Source organism: Papilio polytes, unplaced genomic scaffold (assembly GCF_000836215.1).
Source record: "Papilio polytes unplaced genomic scaffold, Ppol_1.0 DF823731.1, whole genome shotgun sequence".
Lineage (NCBI taxonomy): Eukaryota > Metazoa > Arthropoda > Insecta > Lepidoptera > Papilionidae > Papilio > Papilio polytes.
In genome coordinates this window covers 5,213,770-5,240,313 of record NW_013525473.1, presented here as the reverse complement: position 1 = coordinate 5,240,313, position 26,544 = coordinate 5,213,770, and the positions used below count along the sequence as shown (strand labels likewise).

Genomic DNA, 26,544 nt, shown 5'->3' with positions numbered 1-26,544 from the left:
GAAGATATTTGGCGGGAAGAAGAGGCCGAAAGAAAAATAATACGAGACAAACAACTTAGGATTTTGAAAGCAAAAATCGCCAGAGAAGAATGGGAAGTTGTACGACAAATAGAAACTGGAGAATATTTCAAAACTGGTGAGAAATTAACAATACTACTATACTTTGTCTAAATAAAATAGATTAGTTTGATAAATTACGTATATGAAGTATCGAATTCAATTTCTATGAAGGCAAATGCCATACTTAATAGACACGTATCGTAGTGACGAAACAAATACGCATAAATAACAATTTGAAACTATCGATATTCGGTTTAAATAATTATCGAAATCGATTAAAATTGTTATTTCCTTATTAACTAATTTATAGGACAATTCTAGTATTGATTATAGTGTAGAGAATTTAGCGATGACAGAAATAATAGCGAAATTCAATTGGATTACGTACGGCTGTAGTAGTAATAAACATTTACTTACTCTCATTATTTGTTATATTCATTATTAATTTGAGAAAACAGTGTTTTTTCTTTAATTCATAAGTTATAACTATAAATCTATCGATTCCAACTTCTATAAGAATAAAAATCGAAAATTGATAAGATTCATGACTGATTTTACACAACCCTTCCCTACTAAATTGTCAAACTAATCTAAATTATTTAGACACACTATAGACAAATACCGGTTTAAACTAACCAGTATTTAGTGTTATTAGATATCTCCTTAGAGTAGGATGTCTCTTTGTTTAAATCTCCTTAATCTAAAGATCAACGTCAGTTAAAACTAAATTCTCACTTTTTTTTACTTAAAAAATAGGTCCAAATAAGGATAAAAATTGTCAACGGTAGGATATCCATGTTAAAGGAGACTTACATGCTGCCAACTTAACAATTTTCAACAATCTACGTTTGATGTTTACATTTATACTTTTTTACGTATTCGTTTTTTTGTTTTCAGATGACTCGAAATGAACAAAAGAATGCTGCACATAAATATGGACAGAAAAAAATAAATTTGTAATAATTAATTTCTGGAATAATAATTTAAACTAATTAGTAATCTTAGATATAGGGCATCGCCAAGCTGCCTCTCCTAGAAAATAAAAAAATGTGAAATAACTGTGCATGAAAACTACTTCGAAAAAGACCAAAATATTAGTAGAAAGACCCATCTTTAATCATCTGGCGACGCATATGGATTACTATGCTGAAAAGTAAAAAAAAAATTAAATAAAAAACATAGAGACGAATTGAGTACCTCCTTCTTTTGGGAAGTCGGTCAAAAATACTTCTATACATTTTAGAATTAAATGTACATCAATTTATTGAAATCTCACGATATCATGCTTAAATATAATTAATATGTAATTTTCTCTATTTATCCGTAACACTTTCGCACTTCTTACTTTCGGTTTCAAGCGAAAGTTGTTAAGTGACACCTTTTTATTGTACCATAGTGAAATTAACACGTGCCATTGTTAGATACGATGAGTTTTAAGTTACTGAGACAGGATGGTTCAACTTGGCTTACCATTCGTTATTTTTAAACGAATTTCTTCATTATAACAAAGAGATTCAAATATAATATTGGTTAGGGAGAGAACATTACGATAACTTTCATTTAGTTAAATATTTTTAACATAATCTTACTAACATTATAAATGTGAAAGTTTAGATGTATGATTGGATGGAGGTTTGTTAGAGTTTGAAGCCTAAGCAGGTGAACGGATCTCGATGAAATTTGTCATATACGTAAATGATAGTCTGGAAAAACACATAGGCTACTTTTGATTTTTTTAATGCCACCCGGACGGAGTCGGGGGCGAAAGCTAGTCTAATAATTGTCAGTACCATCAAGTAACAATGAGAGCGCGCGCACGCCTTTGAACCATCGACCAACGGTTTAGTCGCCCTTTCATTCTTATGACCTTATATGCAATGAATAATCACACAAAAGTTGTGCGATAGTTTAGTGAAAAGTGTGCGTCCGCTTTTAGTTGTTAAAACCACTGAAACTATCAGTAGTGGAGTTTTTTTTTGGATACGGTTAGGTTTATAATGTCCCTGTCTATACGCATATGTTGACTGTCTTTAGCTATACGGCAAAAGATCAATTACAAGTCGAGTCGTAGTTGCAAATGCTGATGTAGTTATTTCTTCTACGCGTAAGGAAATCTAAAGCGATATTAGCATACAACATAAATAATGCAATGGAAACAAGAAACTCGAGCGAGAACGTGACGCATAACTAGTCTTGAATACGTAATTACCAGAGTTACTGTTCCAGCAATACTCGGACAATCCATGAGTTTTTTTCCTATGGAATAGGGTTTGAGAAGTATGATTTGAAATATTCTTTGATAGTGCTGATCTAAAACGTTCCTAGTTTACAATTTACTATTAACAAACCACGTTCTATGACAACTATAGAGAATCTAATTCTAAAAATTGTTTTCTGTCACGGTTTCCATTGTGTGCTTGATTAGTGCCGGCGTTAGCGTGGTTGGGCGACCAGGGCACCTGACTAAGGGTCTGCGAATAGCTAAACCCCTTATGGTAAAAAAGGACTAAACTCGCTCAGTTTGTTGTCAAAATTTGGAAATAGCGCTTTCTTCGACACTTGACTTTTGATTCTATTAAAGTTTGTAGACTTTTTTAAATAATTACTTCTGACGATAATTAATGTAATTCATACATTGCGCGCATTGTTTTGTGTGGGCTAGCTGTAGCGTGCACCGGTTACCCGCTCGGCCGCAACGAGCATAATATTAGCGATGCTCTCGTCATGATACACGCTTGTCCCGTTAGCGTCACACCCATCAACTCACGACAGCGTAAACCCGACTCGAAAACGGAGGCCCTACATGATGTAGGTCAGCGGGAAGCCAGATGATGTTTGCAAGCGCCTTTTTAATCTGTGAAATTTATAATCTGAAATACCGGTTTACGATACAACCGGTATCGTAACTTTTTATCGGTTATTTTGTATTTGAATGAATTTGGTCAAACACATTTTTTTTCAATTTTGTATAGTTTTGTCATTCCTATACTTTTATTTTTATTAATTTTTATTGTTTTTCTTAAATCCCCTTTTATTAATATCGGTAATTTTTACGGTGACTAAATCCGCGCGACCTATTATAGGCCGGTGTTACTAGCTAAATTGTAAATAAAAAAAACCTGATTGCATCGAATTGACTTCAATTTAAACATTTTTATGTCATGCCACCTGGTGCTATATAAGGAGTTTGAGTGCTTTAGGTTGTTTTAGGCTACAGTAAAGTATGTCAAGGGTTCTTACATTCATTTTTAATGCTAAAATCTAAACTTGACAGATTAAACACACGATATCGCTCTAAAAGTTCTTAAATTAGGACAAACATAATAGAGATACGAGATTACTATATATTTTTGTCTCTTGTACTTAAGATATTGTATGTCCTATGTTGTAAGACAGTCTAATAAGAAAATAAATCAAATTTAAATTGGACTAATTGGGCAATGCATTACAGAAATACCCGTTATATTCAAGTGCAATTGCTTTGATATTATTGGAGGGAAAACAGGAAGTTCTTGATGCAATTTATATGACATTTGCTGCCCACGCAACTTACGCTTTTGGGAAGATTAAATTCATATGTTTATCGTTATTTTAATCATGAGATACCATATTAGAAACCACATGATGTCAACTAAGAATACAAAGTTTGTTATAAGTCAATTAAACTAAATCTATACATGTTATACAGTTCATTTTATTAGGATTTTGATGGAAATAAAAATTAATACTTCATTATCATTTGGTCATATTTCAATAACCGTAATAACGCGATTAATTAAAATATCGGTGTTAAAAAATAAAGAAATAATTACAAATTAAATTATTTTTAATCTGTATGCAAGAATAATCATAGAGCTTTTTTTATTTTTAACAGAATTAATAATTACAGTGACAGTACACTGTAATTATTAATTCTGCCACAAAACGTTAGTTGCATTAGAAAAAAAAATTGATCTAAATATTTTTCAACGATAAAGACAGATGTGTGCAATTTATAGATTTGTTATGAAGAATGTTAGGTAATTTCGTTGATCGTGATCATCCATGCGTCAAATGTTTTAAGATTTATGTTGCATTTATGATTCAGTTCATTGCGTATTGCGTAACAGTTAACAAACTGCTATTTTGTAACCGTAATGGTTGCGATTTGCATTTTTTATCTGTGTTTTCAATACACTGACCTCTATAGATAGAACACTGACAGGAACAGTTACATTTCATAAGGGATCATATCCGAAATTGTGGGTCGATAAAAAGGTAGAGAAATACTAAAGAAAATATGGATGGATTGGATGAAAGTGAATATATGTAAGAACGGAGTGAATTTAGATATGACGACCGATAGAGATGTACGGAAGAGCAGTACATACTATGCCGACCCTAGGTACCTCCCTAAGTCAAGATTAATGATGGTATTGAATACAGGTGCAATTTTATTTGTCAGATAGGTTAATAGAGGTCAGTGTTTGATATCATTATCGGAACTAAACATGCTGCAACTTCTATGTTCGTTTTTCGACTGATAAATGCTTATGCTCATTATTAAAACTTTAACAAAGTACAAATCACAGTCATCTTAGGTCTAAATATAGAAGACGGAAGTCGAAATCAACATAAAAATTAAAAACGTATATTGTATTGTTCCTCGTTTATCTAGAAGTGTTATTTTGAATGTTTATGCAATAACCGTTATAACCTATTCTCGAGCGCAACAACCGGAAATGGCATAGTGCGTGCGTCATAATCGATTCACGTATCGTTTACTCGCCGCGACGTGCCATAATCGATAACAAAACCGTTAATTGGAACAGTCGGCTGTTGCGAATCGATTCGATACTGCCACTGCACGCACTGTTCCGCCCTCAGAAGTATTGAGGGCGAGAGATTGATGGAGAAATCTTAATGACGAAGCTCATGTAACAGTTTGTCAGATCAGCGCTCCAAAGACTAAATAACAATCTTATATTGACAGCTGTCAAAATATTGATGATATTTTGTGCAATCATTTTTTTTTTATTTAACACTTAAATAGGAATTAACGTATTTACTTTTGGTTGAAATAAATTCATTTTCAAAACTGCTAAACTGAGTCATTCGTCACAGCACTTTGTAGAAGTTATTTTCGTCATAACGTCAGATTCCAAGGTGAATCTTCTAATCACAAAACTGTCAGAACATTAAAGTTGTATGTTTGCTAGCCTCGCTGACAGGGTCAGTATCGGTCATAAACCTTAATTTAATTAACCTTTTCATTATTTATAGATTAATATGACATTTGAAAATCGTGATAATTACAAACTAACAGACGTAGTTATAGATATTAATTGATCTGGATATAGGAAACATTAACGTCAAATGTAACACATATTTGAATGTCTGAATTTAGATAATAGATTCTAGAAGGTTTAGACGTTTCTAAAAACTGCTTCCTGCAGTTACAACTATACATTGCAGTTTTGAATCTGTAACTTATTGGGACTATTCATACAAATGCTATATAATAGCATAAAACATAAAAAATAGACTACTTATCGCTCTTTAAACATAAAAAATAAAAACAAATTCTTCACATTTTTGCAGTAATAAGTGCTTCTTTTACTAGTCTACAACGAGAATATTTTTATATCCAAACAGAATTTTCTAATAGCAGAATATTTAGTTGAAAACAATCTGTTATATTTAGTAGCGGATCCTGAAATGAAATAACAATAAATTGTATCTCGTGGACATTCCTCGTTCGCAAGCAAGGTCGGACGTACGCCCACCTCGATACAATATTTTGAAACACTTCCTACCTCAATATATAGGTCTAGGTACGTTGGAAAATAATTTATATGCAAAATCCACTTTAATATCAAAGGTAATGTAACAGATTTGATATTCTGTGAATGAATAGTTTCCTGTTTGAAGATCGGACTGGTTTATGATAGAATGCCGGTGAAAGATGTGAATAATGGAATTAGTATGACTATCTTGATATTAGTAGTGGATTTATATATTCGGAGTTTAGTATCCAAGTTTTGAGGTTGTTAAAAATAAAAAATATAGAAGCAACTCTTACAAAGCCTTTATTTCGAATATTTTGATCTCAAACCCATAAATTGAGGCTTTTAAAATCGTCTTGTGAAAAAAGTCGCTACGTAAATTCCTTAAACTGAAACTCTAATCATTTTGCTAATGCAAATAAAATAATAATTATAATTTTGTATTGTAGAATCACTTTATAATGTCAACGTTTTCGTATAAGAAATTAGTCACAGAACTAGAATAACCTAATGATTTATGAGATTCATAATATTATAAACGTATCTGCCGTTTATTCAGTTATACTGTGATATATGTGACAGTTGTGTGCGCGCCATTGAGTCACGCTCTAGCTCTATGTTTTGTCTATGCTTAATTTTTGTTTTTAAACGATACAGATTATATTTTTTATTATCAGATTTGTTGTTGATATTTGATCACCGTTTGTTGCCATCGCGATCCAAACATCCGACAGACATTTTTTTTTAAATAACAACAATCAGTATTCATAACAACGAGATCGTTTGATTGTAGATTTTCAGCATCTGCATGGAAAATTAAAGATTATAATATCTTCTTTCATCTGAACGCAGCCATTCAGTCTGCTTGAAAAGTAAACAAATTTTTAGCACGGAACATTATGTTTTCTTGTTTTTTCCGTTCTATGCAAACTGTAAAGTAAATGAATAACATATTAAATCGACTTTGATTTAATTAACAATGAGGAAACTTATCTATACTGATATAATAAAGCGTAAACACGCACTATTTTGTGGCGTAGGTTGTCAGCAATCACAGCATATTTTTGAATAATTATTTTTTTAAAAAAAACCATACACTTACGACATGTTTTAGGCTATACATTTTCACACTATTAAACTTAGGGAGTAAATAAATTGGAAAAACCTTCATGTGGGAAAGGGATCATAAACTACAAGGTGCTAATATTAAGAAAGCAAGGTTATTATGGTAAAGGTAATATTGACATTTGCAATTGATCATTTGACAACTGTAAACAGTAAAATAAAGTTTTTATAATTTCATGCGGATGAAACCGCATCGGAACCGTTTGTTGATTAATAATAAGAAACACAACTTGACGAACACAAGAGTATTACAATAAATTATTGAGTATTTAACTCCTTAATTTAATTTGTTTGAAGTATGTGTTACTTTTTGTGCAAACATTCTTATACAAATTAAGATTACAAGATTGAAGAAGCTACGTTTTGTTTGAATACGAAAGGGCATTTAACATCGCTGCATTTACATTTAGAATTGAATACATAAACAAGTCTTATTATAATCTTATTTACAAACTCGTGGTGGAAATTATGCTAAATTTGTTTTCGCGTGCGAATTTAGAGCATACATAGCGCTGATGACGCTGGTAATTAGTTAGTAGTATTGTGTAGACGCAATGCAGTTCGGAATACAATTACAATTGGACACTTAATGAAACAAAATTAAAAAGTACAATAAAGTAGAAGTCAAAGTCAACCTATGTTTTATTCCCCATTGTTCACCCTTCTTTTTAAAATATTACCTGCACCATGCAAAGTCGATAATGGATATTTAAACAATTCTTTAGCATAGTTTCCTCGTATTTAAACACTAGGAAACTACGACTACGACTGCATATAAACGAGTAAGTATTTTAGTTAATAACCTAACCTAATAACAAATGGATCCGGCTCCAAAAGGTAATTTAGTCAGAATATCCACGTTCCAAGTGAAAGTAGAAAGAAATAAGTTGTTTAGATTTCTTTGCACATTTCTGTGGATACATTAGTACGCAGGGAAGCATTTGCTCCAGTTTTCACTGAATCAAACGTATCCGACAAGCATTTCTATACGAAAGTATTTATTGATATTACCATAAACAAAAGAAGTTTAAACAGTGTTTAAAATAATTGAACGGAATCAAAATATTAACTTCATTCACTCCGCTGTGTTTCCGGACGTATTTTATTCAGGTTTCATTTCTATCAAAATCGTAGAGAAAAAAAGAAATGAAAGTGAATAAAGAGATATTACTAAAACCACATAAGTGACAATGTAAGCGAAATCGAACGTTTTCTCTCGTCAATGAGACGACGGCGAGTTTCCTTTTCAAGTTTACATTGCAACATAACAGAAAGCGGTTCTTCTCTCACGTTGTTTTAATTTTAAGATGTAGGTGCGACAATTAATAGAGCAATATTTCTCATTAGTATTTACTGGAATACTAAGACTATTGCATCATTTTAATTACTATTTTGTTCAATCAAGATCAATCTTTGCATTTATTATAATTTTAGGATAGTCCGAGGATTGTAACAAACTTTGACATTACGATTTTTTAATGCCAGATGCAATGCATAAATAAAAGTAGAAGAGCCTACCGCTACTGAAATGCAAATAATATATTGGAAGAAGTTGACAATATTTTGATTAAGATAATATAGGCATTTGCCTTCAAATAAAGACAAAAAATAGACTAATATAAATTTGATTCTTGGTAATCTCGGAACTATTTCACTAGAAGTTGGTCATCGAAGGGGTTTACGTGGGTTTGATCCTACATTGCTCATATCAAAACTTCTGACGCGTCCAACGAAGGTAAGCCCATTATGCCAAGTGAATTACTCTTGTCACGTCAACCTTTTTCTACCAATTTTAGTACCTAAAAACAATAATATAATTGGAAACAACTTAAATCTGCTTCGATAATAGTCTACCGATTCCCGCCAGAAATGGCGCGCTAATCCTTAATCTTTCTAAATGACATTGACAGGTGTAATAGGGAAGGGACTTGTATACCATTGCTATAGTGTTGCACCGCTACTTCGACGCGGTACCGATTTCTTCTTTCTACGCAACCTGATTAATTATTTTAAACAATGAGGATGGAGTTGACTTACATTAATTTATGTAGAAAGATATTGTAACGTACCTTTTAAATCGGAAACAAAGCCAACGTTTAAATTTTTAATATCCATTTTTAACTTAGAACTTTTAGGTCTTTCAAGATGATATTACTGATAATGTTAAATTGTAATCGCTTGATTGAAATAAATGCATTCCCACTTCTTATGCTTATTGCATTATTTCATAGTTATGAACGTTCATTATTCTTTGACAGTTTTTTACGTATTGCGTAATAGTTACTTACAAACCTCCCGATATCAGTTATATTAAGTCAATTACCTTTTTATGTGATGAAATTCATTGTTATGACCTTTGTTAAAGTAATCGATAAATAATATGCAAACAATATGAAGCTGATCACGAGAAAATAAACTGTTTTTATTAAAACTGATAATGATAAGTAATCGATATTTATGTTGAACTTTTTTAATTACTAGCATTCGTACGCGAATCCGTTTCTATGCAATTAAAAAAAACACACACACACACACAAAAGTAGCCTATGTATTTTTCCAGATTATCCTCTACATATATGCCAAATTTCATCGATCTTTTCACAAACTCTAATAACATCCATCCATCTAAACTTTCGAATTCATATTAGTAAGATTTTTGTTTAGTTCTTTTATCAATTTTAATGAAATGTTGATAAATGTGATGTAGTTATATTAATATTATGAATACAAAAGTTTGGATGGATGTTTGTTAGAACATATCTCCAAAACTGTTTAACGGATCTCGATGAAATTTTGCTGACACGTAGAACATAGTCTGGAAGAATTCATAGGCGTTTCAGACAGTTTTTTTAAATCCCACTTTGACGAAGTACCGCGCAAACACAACATTCAAATATAATATTGGATGTACAGATAGGTACAGTTAACTAAATAAGTATGCATACATTTACAAAACTTCAGAAACTCGCATGTGCCTTGTATTCGTCTGCAATTAATACATGTGATAAACGTATACATGCATACGTATTTTTGAGACATAAATAAATTTGTAACTAACTAGGTATAAATGTGAAAATTGGGATGTACGGATGAATGATTTTAAAGGAATTTCGGTGAAATTTGTCATAGATTTAGTACATAGTCTGGAAAAGCACATATGGTACTTATTTTTGTTTTCTTTTTTTTTTTAACTTTGCATGGTGTTGTAAGACAAAGGTTGTTTATTTTGTTGCTGACTGTACAAGTTAGATGATCATGGAAGATTCTGGTTATGTATAAATCAATATAACCTAAGTAACTACGTAAACATAGAATATTAATAATAAAAATTCGTACTTACATAAGCCAAAGTTAAATTGGAAGATAACGGTGCATGTTATTATTTACATTATACCTGACCTAAGCTAGATAATTACCGAATAATATTGCAGTATTGTGGTATATAAAGGGGTAGTATTGATAGGGTCTTCACTAACGAACATGGCTCGTCTGGTGTTGTGTGTGTTGGCATTGCTTGCCTGTGGGCTGGCAGATCCTGTCCATAAGGTGCATCAGAGAGTTGGTAAGTTGCCCCTCTGTTATTACAAGATGCAATCGCCTAGAAGTCTAAGAGCTAGTTCACATTGGGCGTTAGACGATGCGTGGAAAACGCGTTGATCGTACACACATTCCGTTCAACACGGCGTTAGGCGAGCGTTAGTAAGGTGTAAATTGGTTTCGATACTGGACTTTGGAGTAATTACTTGTGAGTTACTGTCGGTATAACGACAGTTAGGAGCACGGTTTTCTCAAATGCACAAAAACATCTTTCTATACGAAATAATTGTAACATATATAACATCTATGATATTTTTTTTATGTCTACAGCTGATCATGAATTCCTGCAACACCAAGTTGAGATATTGAACTTGTTCTATCACATTCACGAGCCGATTCACGAGCCGGAGCTGCAGCACTGGGATCAATGGAATCTTATCCAGAATATCGAGAAATATACCGTAAGTATACATTTTATTTAAGATATTTTTTGAGCGCGACTTCGTTCGCGTGGAATTAAAAAACAAAAGAAGGTAGCCTATCGGTTTTTCCAGACTATCCTCTGCAACTGTGCCAAATTTCATCGAGATCCGTTCAGCTATTTATGCTACAAACTCTAGTAAACATCCATCCACCTAAACTTTCACATTTATCATTAGTATGATTTAAAAATTCTTCGGTAGCAATGAAAGGCCAATTTAACCAAAGCAAAACTTTTAAATATTGGTTTTAATTAAAGACACTTGTTACTTTAAACATTAACATTGTCTGTTTTATTGCAGAACGAAACTGCTGTAAAATTATACTGGGAATTTGTTACGAACGATTTGATACTGCCTCGTGGTGTACCATTCTCAGTTTTGGAGCCCACGCACGTGTTCGAAGCGAAACTTGTCTACAATGTTTTATATTCAGCTAAAGACTGTGACACATTCTATAAGACTGCAGTCTTTCTTAGGAACAAGATTAACGAGGGTCTGTTCGTTTATGTCCTGAGCGTTGTGATATTACACCATCCGAGTACTCAAGGCATTGTGATCCCACCAATTTACGACATTTTCCCCTCATTCTTCCACAATACCGAAGTACTTACTACCGCGCAGAGAATCAATACTCACGGAAAACAATGGGTTGAACACTACCCATCTACCTATGTTTGGGACGAGAATGTTGTAATAAGGTGGAACGACACCGTATGGCCTTACTTTACCGAAGATTATACTCTTGCTTACTTCACGCATGACTTAACCTATAATGCATTCTACTACAATCACAACTTGCTGTACCCCTACTGGCTCGGAGGAGAACAAACACCTTTGATTAAAGACAGACGTGGTGAATTCTGGTGGTTCTTGCATAAGCAAATCATCACTCGATACTACTTGGAAAGATTGTCTAATGGATTAGGAGAAATACCAGTGCTCGATTTCAACGTGGTTAAACAAGGATATGTACCACAAATCTCATACCACAATGGCATTTTGTACCCGGTCAGACCTAACCACTTCCACCTTGACCAACCTGAGTTCGCTGAAGCCATCACTAAGATTCAAGATTACGAAAACCGCGTTCGCGAAGCCATCGACAAAGGATTTGTCGTCAATGTAAGTTGAGAAGATAATAAAAAAATGTAAATTAATTTTTTTATGAATTGTTTTCAATGATTTATTGTGTTTTAACAGCATGTCGGTGAGCACATTAATATCGACACTCCTCAAGCTATTGACGTTCTCGGCCGATTAATAGAGGGTGGTGTTGATTCTCCTAACCCCAAATACTACAAGGACTTTATCAGCATTTGGAAGGCTCTTCTTGGTAACACTTTATGGCACAAGGAACGCTATCATAAAGAGTAAGTTTACTTTACTGGTATTTTAGAATTAACTGACGTAATAGAAATATTATATATTATGTATATAGAAATATAGATTTATGTAATACTAGCTTTTGGCTGCGACTCCGTCTAGTGGTATAAAAAACAAAACAAAGTCGCGTATATTTTCTTCCAGACTATCCTTTTCATCTATGCAAAACTTCATTGAGATCTGTTCAGCAGTTTAGGTTACCAACTCTAACAAATATCCACTCATCTATCCATCCACCTAAACTTTCACATTTATAGTATGACAAAAATATCTTTTCCAGCCTGGTTGCGCTTGTAGTTCCATCTGTCTTGGAACACTATCAAACTGCTCTTCGTGATCCTGCTTTCTATTTCATTTGGAAACGCGTTCTTGGACTGTTCACTGAATGGCAAAAGACTCTACCTTCTTACGATGTCCATCATCTGAAAGTGCCATCTGTTACCATCAAGAGCGTTGAGGTCGACAAATTGGTAACATTCTTCGAAAACGTGCACTATAATGTCACCAACCATCTGCATTTGAATGAACATGAAAGTGAGTTACTTATGTTTGTTTTATTTCTTTGTCTGTTTGATTGAAAAAAAGTTTTAACGCTATGTTTTCTTCCAGGCAAGGCAGTAGTTGATGATGTTACCGTGTTAGTTCAACGTCCACAGTTAAACCACAAAGTATTCACTGTACGTGTTAACGTTACCAGCGAAGTAGCCAAGACTGTTCTTGTTAAGTTCTTCTTGGCACCTAAATACGACAGCTACGGTGACGAAATTCCTCTGCATGTGAACACTGAAAACTTCTACCTGCTGGACATTTTCCCGTACGATTGTAAGTTTTTATTGAATTTTTTTCTTTCCTTCTTTTACTGGATTCGGGTTTTTTCTGTGAAAATTATATAACCCATGTATAATACTTGTATGTTTTATGTTATAGTACCGGTTGGAAATGTTGTCATCAAGCGAGAGTCTACTGACAACTGGCTTACGATCCGTAATTGGACTCCTGGCTATGAGGTATACGAGAAGGCTTACAACGCACTGCACGGCAAAGGACAATTCGTTCTTGACAAGACTCATCGTCTTAATGGATTCCCTGAACACCTTCTTTTGCCTAAAGGTAAAATTATTATTCAGTTAATATAAAAGTCAGTATTACCTGATTTAAAGAAGCAGTCAGAACCATAAACCATTATTACAGATGTTTTGTGTAATATTATTGACAGAAGACTTAACGATGGCAACTGTGCCTTAGGCTTCATAATTGAAATATTTATCCTTATGATACTGTCAATATGCACTTTTACACAATTACTATAATTGTAACAACGTAATTAACTGAAACACTCAGACCACTGTCTGCTGTCAGAATGGCGCGCTTATTCTACGTCTGAATGACATTGACAGATGTCAGATAGGGACGGGACGTATTTGCTAATAATCTACGCATGCGAAGTACTGATTTTATTTTTAAGAACACGTTCTTAATATTCTTTCTCTTTCTAGGTCGTGTTGGTGGTTTCCCATTCGTTCTTCTGGCACACATCTCTGAATTCCGTCCGAGCAAGATTCCTCAGGGTAGCAACTTCGACCCGACCATTTCTTACGGTCTNGGTTCCGGTGCTCGCTGGTTGAGCGACGAACCATTCGGTTACCCTCTCGACAGGCCGCTGTACCAATGGCAGGCCGATGCAGTACCCAACCTTTACATACAGGATGTTCATATCTTCCACAAACACGTCCCTGAAGTTGTTGTACCTCATGTATAAATGTATCCGATTTGAATACTGAAATATAATTCGTACTCTTTTGATATTAGACTGTTTGAAGTAACTTTTATGATATTACAAAATGCATGTTGTGTGAAAAAAAATGGATTTTTTTGTGTAAAATACGTTCCTTTTCACGCGAATATAATATGGTGTTTACTATGATTTTGTAATATTACAATAGCTCACTTTTATATATTTTTATATTATTTATTATCTATTAGTTTATGTATCCATTGTTTATATTTATTTCTGTACAATATTGAATATATATTAAAACCAGTTTATGTAATACATAATCTTTTAATTTTCTAACCCTGTTCGTATTCCGGGATTTTTCATTTATGTAATTTAGTAATCGGAAAAATGCTTTATAAAACTTGTACAGCTATTTGTATCTCAAAAAAGATTTAATTATTTTCGTAGAACAAGTTTATATGTATTTTAAGCACATTTCTACCTTGAAAGACCTTCGTTATTACCAGCCGTGACATATTTGATCTTCCCCTTTCTATTTGAACCCAACCTTGCTTTCGTTTTATTTTTAGCTGCATTGCTTTTATTTGATTTCCAAAAATGTACCTATCTCGCTGCGCCCGCGCCGCCCGCTTCTATTTTAAGTGTCGACCGACACAGATCGACAATGTTGTATTTAAATACGTACAAGTTGAACGATTTTAGACTTTACTACACCAAACAAAGGATCTATTTTCGTATACATGTGATGAAAGATTTATTTTTTTAATTCCCCACTATTGTTTCTGGTACGGGAATAGATCGATATTGTTTACAATCATGGGTTCAGGCAGATAGGTTTCTTGGAGTGATTTATTATCTGGAAAACGATCTTAAAGTCTCGGAACGTTAGAAAATTTCATAACCTACATTTTAACAGCATCTGGTATATTTCTGTTTGTCGAACAGAACGTCATAAAAATATTTCATGACGATTCCAAGCTCCAACATTTCAATAAACTTCGCTCAGACGCCAGTTTACACATTTTTATTAAAATCATCACCGTTAAGGATTGCCACACTTATCCTCAATTACATGAAAAGAAAATTATCATACCGATTAGAAGAAATAATATTTTGAATATTACAATTGAACTAAAAAATAATAATAAACGCCGCCATTTCTCTCCTAAGCTATCCAGCTTATATATTTCAATTTAATACTAACTACCCATTTACATACAATAAAGAGACAATATTTCAACACATAAAGACAACACAAAGCATTTGAATAGCAACAATAATTGCATTTAGATGGAGTTTCATAGTTGCGTGTGGGCCGGAATCGATTTACGCTAGTATCGAATGAAATAACGGCCCATTTCTCGATACTCTACAATGCTCAATCGCTCGAGTTACGCGCGTTAGTCTTTGTGTTTTGGCGCGTAATCGCATTGTATATTTCGCGCGCTTGTCATTTGCAATTAGCACTTCTGTCAACTGTCAACGAATGGTTAGCGGGAAGACACATGATTTCATTGTAAAATATGTCATATTGCTTTGGATTTAAAGTGTTTATTCCTCCATTTCATGTTTATTAAAATAATGCAGTTAAGCGGTTCAGTTTATAACAACTTGAGAGTTAAAACATACTAAACAATGAGTTGTTTAGTATGTTTTATTAAATACAAAATTCTTTACTTCTTAACGACTTCGAAATCATCCGAATTTAGTTAACATAATTTATTATTCAATAGAAAGGTTTGTAATGATAGGTAACTTTCTAATACTGCCAATCCAATTAGTGTTAACGCCAACAGTTAAATGGTTCGTAACCATCTCAAAATTAACCCACTTCCAGCAATTAGTGTTGGCAACAGTCGGAACTCGTGAATCAAGTCATAGATAATAATAATTTGCATATGTATTGATAATATAACAGTATTAACCGATTACAAAAATGCTATTACTAATAGATATGATAATAATTGCTTGATTTATGTTCCTAGCAGTGCAGCTTTAGGGTAGGGTGCCCGACCGCCAGTGGCCAGAAAAAGGCGCCATCTTTAAACTAAACGGCTGAACGGATTTCGGAGAAATTTGGTACAGATATAGAGGATAGTCTGAAAGAACACATAGGCCACTCACTTTTGTTTTTTTTAATTCCACACGGACGGATTCTCGAGCGAAAGCTAGTAGGCTATATTTTTTTCTTTTTTTTGTTATATGTTTTAAATTTCGCGCGGACGGAGTCGCGGGCGACTGCTAGTATATTACAAATGTTATGAAAACTCTCGTATAAAAAAACATCTGAAAATATTTCGAGTTTTGTTTAGAAATATAAGTTAGTTCCGCTATTTTTCACACTTAAGTTAACCTTATAAGATCGATGATGAATCGATGTGTTTAATATTGCAAAGCTTTCGATAGTCTGTACGAATGGAATCGATGTTGCTAGCCTGATGTTTCCTGCATGGGGTCGACGTACTGCCGCCCTCAAATGTTTGGTGAAATGTTTATATTTGTGGTGAAACTACGCTGGAAATATGCGAGACATTCCTCACTCCAGCACAGCGTCACAGTGACCTATTTGTACCCAGTTCTAAGGTTATACAAGTCAATCTGACTAATGGTAACGAAAATTGTGTATTTCTGTTTTTTTCTGATAACTTTCTAGCAACACAGACGATAATATAAAGATTAATAAAAATGATCGGAAAATATGATTATTAGATTTGTTAGCTTCGGAGGTCCTTACGAAAAGTGCATAAGTAAACATAAACACGTTTATTTTTTCTCTAACAATCAATTAGTAACAAAACATTTTTTTAATCATATCATTTTAATGTTAAAACCTTTGACTCTATTTCGTATATTTCAATTATCAAAACTGACCAGCAACAATGTAATTAAATGATTGTTGTAACAATGTGTCAAGGAAACGGCCGCAGTATTTCAGTATGTAGAACGAACTCAATGAATCATAACCACTGTTTACTCTGGATTTTATACATTACAGATTGTTTTAGAACACTACAGAATTAGAGGCTGCAGCGAAAAATATACGAAGTGGTGTAGCGCACACGACTCTTCGAGAATTATCGGCTTAAAACAAATATTAATAAATTTCAGTGTATTAATCAATGTAAAGCCCGTTATATACGCTCAGTTCTAACTGACAATATTATTGAACAGTCAAACTTTTGAACAATAATCAACTAGCGGTTCCCATGCGGCTTTATCCGCAGGTAATTATAAAAACTTTATTTTATCGTTTATATTTGTCAAATTATCAATAGCAAATGTCAAAATGACATGACATTAAGACAATCCATGGCAATCTTGTTTCCTTGGTGTTGGCAGCAACTTATGGTCTCTTTCCCACATTAGGATTTTCATACAATTTATTTACCCACTAAATTTAATAGCGTGAAAATATATAGCCTAAAGCGTGACGTAAGTGTAGGTCTTTTTATTGAAAAAATAATTATTCAAAAATATGCTGTAATTGCTGATATTTTAGGCAACAAAGAAGTGTGTGTTTACGCTTTATTATAATATATATAGTATAGTATAGATGACATTGCCATTTTACCACTAGATTGAATCGATTTTATTCATAAAAGATTTAAAATCAATACAAACCATAAACATTATTTCATTCGCTTTTTACATAATTCCTACATAAAATATCGTATGTGTGAATCGCAAGCTTAAAAAAAAACATGAATTAATCAATACGAAAATGAAATTTTCATTTCAAATTGTACACATTAAAAAAGAAACATGCAAATGCGAAAACTGTGGGATACTATTATTTACGTTGGAGCCAATGAATTTTAGAGTTAATTTTACACCATCGTATCCGTCGTTTCGGATAATCAGCTTAATTGAAAACACATGTAGTACTTTACAAGGGAACAGCAAAAGGAGCAGTAATGTTGTCATCGGGCAATATAAAGTGCGCTTTGTAACGTAAACATTCAAAGATGACTCATCTACATATGAAGCACAAAGCCCTTTCAAACGGGTAAACTTTTTATAGGTTAGAATTATGCGTCATTCGCAAGGGGTAACAACGACAAGGGTTTCCTTCATAATGAATCTTTAAAAGTGTTAACATTATCGCAGTATAACTGTTTCTTTATGTACTAACTAACTGTTTTGTTTTAGAAAAGCAATTTTAATTACTTATACAGACTTGAGAACATCTAGAAAATTGTGTAACGCGTCCGCTATTTCTATTTGCTCACATTTAGCTTCCAATTTAAATCTAAACACTACTTAAATTGTCTCTTTCAAGGTAGTTTCAATTACGTAAACTGATTGTCTACACAACGCCATACAATGGATTATTGTTATTTGATGAGATTTGTTACCTTGTTGCCATTACCATGAGAACGTTTACAAAGAAACAATGCAAAACATTGCTTATAGAGTCACGTGTTTATAGTTTTTTTTTTACTTTCGGTCTTGGCATTTTATAATCTGACTGTACATTATTAGAAAAGTTGGATTATGCTCAATATGATTTTAGGGTCTAATAAGACCTTGAATCATTAAAAAATAAGATTTTTACTAAAAAAAAAAACCGACTTCCAAACAAAATACACTAAAGACAAAATATTCTCAAAAAAACAATACATTAATAAGTAACGAAATAATTCCTTGAAAATAGTAAACCTTCCTTATTGTAGCTGTTACGTCTATATTGTACAATTATTATTACTTTGATGTCGGATTCAGCCGAGGTGATATTTCTACGTAAGGCTTTCTACATTTTTACCATAACAATTGACAATCGAAAGTATAGTAACGTTTAAGTAATGAATCTACATTGACTGACACCGATTAATAAAAAAAATATCAAAATCGTTCCACAAGCGGCGTAGTTATGCCGTAACACACATAAAAAACATACAGACGAATTGAGTACCTCCTTCTTTTGGGAAGTCGGTCAAAAAGGTCCACAAACTAGGAAGTACTTTTTATTTGTAGATGGTATAGACATAAAACTTCTCAAAATTAATATAATCTAGAAGATTAGTCGATAAATCTTACTATCTTACTTCTTACTAATATTATAAATGTGAAAGTTTAGATGGATGGATGTTTGTTAAAGTTTGTAGCCTAAACGGCTGAAGGGATCTCGATGAAATTTGGCATAGATGTAGAGGATAGTCTGGAAGAACACAGAGGTTCCTTACTTTTGTTTTTTTCAATTCCACGCGGACGGAGTCGCGGGCAAAAGCTAGTATTGCATAAAATAAATAATCATTTATGACTAGTAACGAAACCTGAATAGAACCGGGCTATTATACGCAACTTAACGGTTGGATTGCCTTGTAATGGATAATAATTGACCATGCAGTATCGAGTAACATCTTTACAATTTTATAAAAGGCACGACTATGTTATAGCCACTTGTAAATGTCAAAGTACTTTAGTTTTATGATGTAATAAAGCTGTTAAATTAATTTTTATGTTCAATATTTTTATGAATTTATCGTCTTCTGAATCATGATATAAAACATGCAAAAGACAAAGCTTATGCGGTTACGTTTTAACAATCGTTTTATACTCCTAGGAACTAACAATTTGTTACTAATTCAAATGTTATCGGAGACTCATTTGTTACTCACTGTATCCTAACTCCGTTGTAGTTTAAAAACACATCACATAGGTTATTAGTGCTTGTTTTCCATATTTTGACTTGTAACTTGGTAACACGGAGATAAAGTTGAAAAGTCTGTTGATCATACGGAATATGAAATATTTTGTTAACTATTATCTTGTCTCATGAAGAGATTACATCTAGATTCTAGACAAACATCGAGTTGGAGCTTTGAGACAAATACTCTAATGACCTGCGGGAGACATTGAAGAATTTTACGAGCTGTAAAGCAAGTCAAATAATCGACAATAATAGAAAATGTTAACTTATTTTTTTATTACTAAATTTAAAAAATAGTAAAAAATATTTAGTAGATAAAAGATAATCAATTAAATTAGTAGATTAACTTGTTAAATAGATTTTGTCACAATCATTTGATTTTGTTGTTACACACACGAACAAAATAACCTTAAAAGCCACTAACTGTAGTGCCATTTACTGATGAAGATTATATCAAATTTGGATTAGTATTTTTGAGTTTGTTGTCGGATGCATCCGCAATGGGTCTTTAGTTTTATATTTCTCAGTGATATTTTCAACACTAGTTGACTATAACTGAACCAATTGGAGGCGTGAACGTAAAAATATCATTGTAAATATGTTTGGTCTCGCACAACCTGGAAAATAGAGCGCGGTGACGTCAGTTAACGTGTGATCTACCGTGTAGACTGTTGAGATAGAATTAAAGAAATTGTTACAAAATAACGAGCACTGCACATTTCAAAATGAATGTGTTTTTTCTAATTTATCGAATGGCAACAGCCGCATCTACTTGCACATTATTTGCAGTAAGATCAGGGCTCTTAGTTGGTTATTTTCAAATAGACTATGAAACTTAAATTCAAATCAATGTCGCCAGTAATTGAAAGAATGATATGCAAACTAATTTTTAATGTTTATACTGCTTCAGTTCTTACAAGTACATTATAGATGGAAGGGATATTTTGATATTTTGTACGCTTCCAGACAGGAAATTTCAGTTACCACAATCGTTGTTTGTTGATTAGGTGTGTGTTAAAAACAAACGCATTACGACAACATTGTGACATTGACAAAGGAGAACAATTGGCAACGCGTTCTCTATCACAGCGGCAACAACAATAAAAACTGATATTTTCCAACGTTTACATTTATCACAATATTTTAAATGGTTTGCAGCATTAGATATAAGTTATTTTTAGTATCAAGATGCGGTGCGTCACATTATAAACGAGTTGACATTTGACGGGCGAGTATCGCCTTCACCTCGGGGCTGGCTCGCGTCAGGTGACCGCCGCCGGCCGCCGAGCGTCCCTGACATCCGCGGCTTCCAAAATAAACACCCCAACAATATTACATATATATTAGAATATTCGACGCTGTAAGTTTACGCAGATCAAACAAACTCGAAGCCGGATTCCTCCGCTTCTAAATAAGTCGTCGGAGCGAAAATACGTAGACTGAATCACGTTCAAGGCCGGCGCGGACTTACCGACGGCACCGTCTTCCTGGTCGTGGTCGTCGTCGTGATGGTCTCGACCGTCTCCACGGTCTCCTCCACCTCGTCTCCATCCCCAACGCCGTCGCCAGGGCGGCCGTCGCTCCATGATCCATAGAATTCCGTCATGATCAACTAATTCCACTTCACACTTCGTTATAACTTTGACACATTCACTACACTAGGGATGGGGCACGTCAATATTTCATAATCGATTTATCGGCACTAGGAATTATTAATCGAAACACATCGCTGACCGCGCGGTCTAAGCGGCGAGGCAGCTACTTTGTAGCGAGCGGAGTGTATACGGCCACTGTTGCTCTTGCTCAGAATCCTACTGGAAAACTGAAATAACCCGCCTCGAACAAAAAGCACCAGCCAAAACATTTCACATGCGCGATATTATTAGTTGGACGATCTAGTCGAAAGAGCTAAGTGTCGTCGTTTCACGAATAAAACGGTTTTGATTAAACTTTTGGCGACTGCGCGATTATCTTATTTTACGTTTGATCATAGTTTTGTATTTTAATGCCGTAGGAATTTGTCGTGAATGGCTGACGATTCGCGTTCTTTCATACTTAATGGTAGTTGACAAGACATCGATTTGTTAATCGAATGATTTTACGTCCTTTTTATAAAATTTTTCTGATGATGTCATTTGGCTGAATATCAAAGTCTTTGTCTTTATCGTCGAGAGGAATCTTTTGATTTTTAATGAGGTTGTGATGTAAACAAAGATATTAACAATAATCCCGTTCTTATTTTTTATTGGTGAAATTTAACAATTAAATAAACTGAGAGAAATAAAGGAATTTGAAAATTAAACTGATGCTACGAGTCGATTGCTTCTGGCGTTTTTGGAAATTTTTGAGGTTATCTTTTTTATTTTTGACTATTTTTCATTGTTTATATTGGAATTATTAGAATACTGTTATATTGTATAGAGCCATCCAAAGAAGGCGTCAGCGTAGGCGCTGACAGCTTCCCCACTTAATATAAATATGCGGCACCCTAACGGCCCGCGATAAATCCGTACCATATCCCAGGGTAATCTCACGCGATTTGCAATTCTATAAGCAAGTGGATAAGATTCACTATTCGATGTAACATTTGTACTAATAGTTGCAAGATTTTCTAGACAGTATACAGGTAAACACGATATTGCATCTTGTACAGTTTACGTTAAAGTTCAATGTTCTACATCTAACTAGAATGGTTGTTTCTGTGTGGATATTCCTAAATTAATCAATCTAACATTGCCTGATTTTTTAAATAAAAGAGCAAAGCACTCTTTCATAGTATGAATCTTACACAATCTCCTCGTTTACTTTTACTATCTGTGGATTACATTTTTTAATTATCGTAATTGACGAGACAATGGGGACATAAACCAGAAAGTGTTAAGAATGAATGTGAATGGCTACAAAGGAAGAGGAAGACCGAAGAAAGTATGGATGGATTGTGTGAAAGAGGATATGCTTAAGAAAGGAGTGGATTCAGATATGACGGCTGATAGAAATGTATGGAAGAGCAGCACATACTGTGCCGACCCTCCATAAGGGATAAGGGCAAGTTGGTGATGAATTAACAATTGAGTTATTTAAGCACTTGTTATGTTTTTACATTGAATTAAAAGTCTTAAGATAAGGTTAATTCCAACAATTGCTCTTAAAGATTAATAACTACATTCTAACAATATTTGAATACTAGTATTACCTCGCGACTTCGCTGGCGTCAATTTAAAGAATAATGAAAAATATAGCCTATGTTACTCACGGATAAACTACTTTTCTAATTGTGAAAGAATTTTTGAAATCGGCCCAGTAATTATTACATGAATCGAATACATACAAAAGTCTAAAAATACAAATTTTTTCGCTTATATATTACTATAGATAATAATCAGCTTAATATAAAATTTAACGTCGTTTCTTAACCGTTCTCTGTACTCTTTACATATACCATTTACCGTATGTATCTGTGTTTGCGTAAAATATGACCAGGTGAGTGCATTTATCAAGTACTTACTGAGAATTGACCAAACGATTCGATTTCCTACGAATTCAAATCTATTGATGTTTGAAAAACAATTCTGAGAATGTTTTCTAAATCTCACTCCAGATTACAAGTGTTTTTGTTAATAATAATTTCAACCGGAATTTGTTTAAATAGTTTTACATCGCATTTAGAAGCAAACAAGCTGTTGCTAGCGACTTCACCCGCGTGAAATAAATAAATAATAAAAATATATATCCTATGTTACTCACTGATAGCATAGTTTTTTAATGGTGAAAGAATTTTTGAAATCGGCTCATTAGTTTTTGAGTTATATGAAAATATACAAAAATAATCACCTTTCCCCTTTATAACATTAGTATAGACACATCAATTAAGATTGTGTCACCAGCTTGTAGTTGTCCCTACAGAGGGTCAGGACAGTGCTGGTCTTAAATACAGAGAGAGATCAGCTGTGTTATCATAATTTATCCTTTAAACTGTAAAAAAAAACAAATACAAACCTACAACGCATAACGTTGATTCCTCCAGATCCTTGCATTGATCGGTCTCCCAATGACTTACCTGAAAACAAGAATAGGACAATCGTTAATAAGGCAATAATTTTTATACGTCAGTTGGAGCTTCCTAAACCTCTGAGGATGGTTAAATTGAAGAAAAGGATACCATCGCCACAGTATAAGAATCATCATCATCATCGTCGTCGTCATCATCATCATCATCATCATAAGAATCTAACACCAAAACAAACTTTTGTACGGTAGAAGTACACACCCATACATTTACACATACGACTTAGGGTCCTTCAAGAAGCGAGCCTATCATTTCCTCAAAGACCGGCAACGCATCTGTAGTTCCTCTGGTGTTGCGGATGTCCATGGGCGTCATTGACCACCTTGGTGTTCACGCTGCTCATTTGTACCCTTTTATTATAAAAAAAAATTGATAATTCAAACAATCTGTTGTAGTTAAAAAATTGTTTAGCTGTTGCCTATTGCAATGTAGCTGAAATTTATACGCGCTCGTCCCTGCCATTGGGTTGGCAGGTGTGTCACCTGCGCGGACGCCCCTGACCCGGGTACTCGCGCTTCCGCCACTAATTATACCACATCCGCCCTCATCTACTCATCCGGTCTCACCAACTCATTGCGCTAATATTTGTCAACCTCATCTAATATCCACACATTAACTAATTTCAATACGCTTTTGGTAAAGCCCATGGGAAATGATTTCCCTTTTCCTCGACCACTTCTCTAAGCTTGATAAGTTTTAGTAAAACTATGAACCGATTATGCGACGATTCGGTTAATCATATACAAACTTTCACGCCAATGAATAAATTATACGGAATATTTACAAAATATAAGTAGAGTATTATAAATATAAAATGCCACAGTAACCGCAGTTTACGCATATTGTAGGACAAGAGGACAAAGCGAAAACATTACAGGTTTTACGTAACGAATAATCTACACGGTCCAGATAATCACATAATGTCTGGATATCTTATTCTTGGGTAAATTAATTCGTAAACATGAATACGGTGTTCGCTGAAAATAGTGTACCTCCGGAATCGTAAAGTTTTCAAATGACATTGGTGTATTTAAAAATAGAACATTCCGAATGAAAATTATTATAGCTAGCTGGCATGTTTACAATTTTTCCGACAAAGATAAATAAATGGAACAAAATAGTGGTGAGACGAGCATGGGTACCTTAGGGACTATCAAGGATGCCATCCTACCATGAATATGTCGCCGATTAGTTCTAATCCTCCTTTCGGCCAGATATCCTATATGCAACGGCGGATCCCCCCTGGATCCGTCATCATCATCACTCTTGACTTGACCACGACTACGAGACCACCCCCCCGGCGCCAAAATTAGATTCGGCTTTGGGACAGTATTACATATCAGCAAATTGAAATGGAACAAAGAAAGAATAGAAAATGTTTAGAGCCTAAACTGCTTAACGAATCTAGTTGAAATTTGGCATAGGTACCTGTAGAGGAGTCTGGAAGAACACAATGGATACTTTTTTTTCATTCGGACGGAGTCGCGGGCAAAAACTAGTGATAAATAAAAACTTGATTTTGTTGACGCCTTTGTTACTTAAACAAAGTGTGTGTGAGTGCTCTTCTAGTCAGGAATTTTGCTTTTTGCATCTTGGTCAAATGTTTTACAAATAATTGCAACAAATTTAAAATTTATTGCATTTCAGTTGGATTGATTAATAGATCCACGGTAGATGCAAACTATTTCTCAAGCCTGAACCAGACATAACATAAATCTACAAACAAGAAGACATAGACGGATCGTTGCTAAAATTCGACGAAAAACGCGGTTTTTGACGACTTCCCAAAAGAAGGAGGTACTCAATTCGTCTGTATGTTTTTTTTATTTTTTTATGTGTGTTACGGCATAACTCCGCCGATAGTGGGCCGATTTGATAATTCTTTTTTTATCCGAAAGGTAATGCTTGCAGGTGGGTCCCATTTTTTTGGTTGATTTTTGGAGTCAAAGACGATGATGTAGTTAAATAGTTTAGCTCAAAATCGCGAGACGAAATTTCGGGTCATCCTTGATACAATATCAAATCAATGAGACAAGAGGTTTAGGAATATACAAATGTCAAAATCCTTGCTAAAAATTTTTAAAACAATCATTTGGAAAGAAAAATTGCATTGCTTCATACACTGCTCATTGCATTTATAAAAGCCGTTGTAGAAATTGATTACGTTTTTAAAATATAGGGCATAGGTTACGTCAAATGAGATTGACGCATCTATTTATGTATCACAACAATTAGTCGAAGTCTGCATAGTTGGGATGCAGAAAGGTGAACGGCATAAGTTGGACGGTCGCGCTAGATTGGCAAGCGACGACATGGCGAAAATTCATTTAGAAAAATACTCAGGCCCTTTAGAAAGCGTAGAGAATTAAACACAATGCAAAACAATTAAATGTTATTAAATAATGTTTTTAAAAATAAATCTATAACTACACTAATATTGTAAAAAGGAAAGATTTGTAATAACAAATTTTTGAGTGAGAGTTTTTCAGAACTCAAAAACTACTGGGACGATTTAAAAAATTCTTTCACTGTTAGAAAGGTAATTTATCTGTGGGTAACATAGGCTATATCTTTTTTTTTACTAGGGCGAAGTCGCGAGCAACAGCCAGTATCAAACAATCAGCCTGTAGTTTGGATTTTCATCTAAATAATTTATTACAATTTTACGCAACAAATAATGTGAATCATAAATCATGTCGAAATTTCTATCAAACTCAACGTAAATGTTGTAAGATTGC

General features: G+C 33.8%; 2 protein-coding genes across 2 annotated transcripts in view; one reads left to right on the top strand and one right to left on the bottom strand.

Moving 5' to 3' along the window:
• LOC106103516 (tropomodulin-1) overlaps positions 1-21,493 on the bottom strand; it is a 34,989-nt gene extending 13,496 nt beyond the window's left edge. The window contains exon 1 of the mRNA XM_013283295.1: positions 21,212-21,493. Within this exon, the coding sequence (XP_013138749.1) occupies positions 21,212-21,346 (135 nt within the window). The 5' untranslated portion in view covers positions 21,347-21,493. The remainder of the gene's footprint in view (positions 1-21,211) is intronic.
• On the top strand, positions 10,401-14,215 carry LOC106103679 (acidic juvenile hormone-suppressible protein 1-like). The gene is made up of 8 exons (XM_013283505.1): positions 10,401-10,512; positions 10,818-10,948; positions 11,270-12,091; positions 12,170-12,339; positions 12,633-12,886; positions 12,962-13,174; positions 13,280-13,462; positions 13,849-14,215. The coding sequence occupies exons 1-8, from the start codon at positions 10,431-10,433 to the stop codon at positions 14,109-14,111; spliced, it is 2,118 nt and encodes a 705-aa protein (XP_013138959.1). The 5' UTR covers positions 10,401-10,430; the 3' UTR covers positions 14,112-14,215.
• Positions 21,494-26,544: the final 5,051 nt, after the last annotated feature.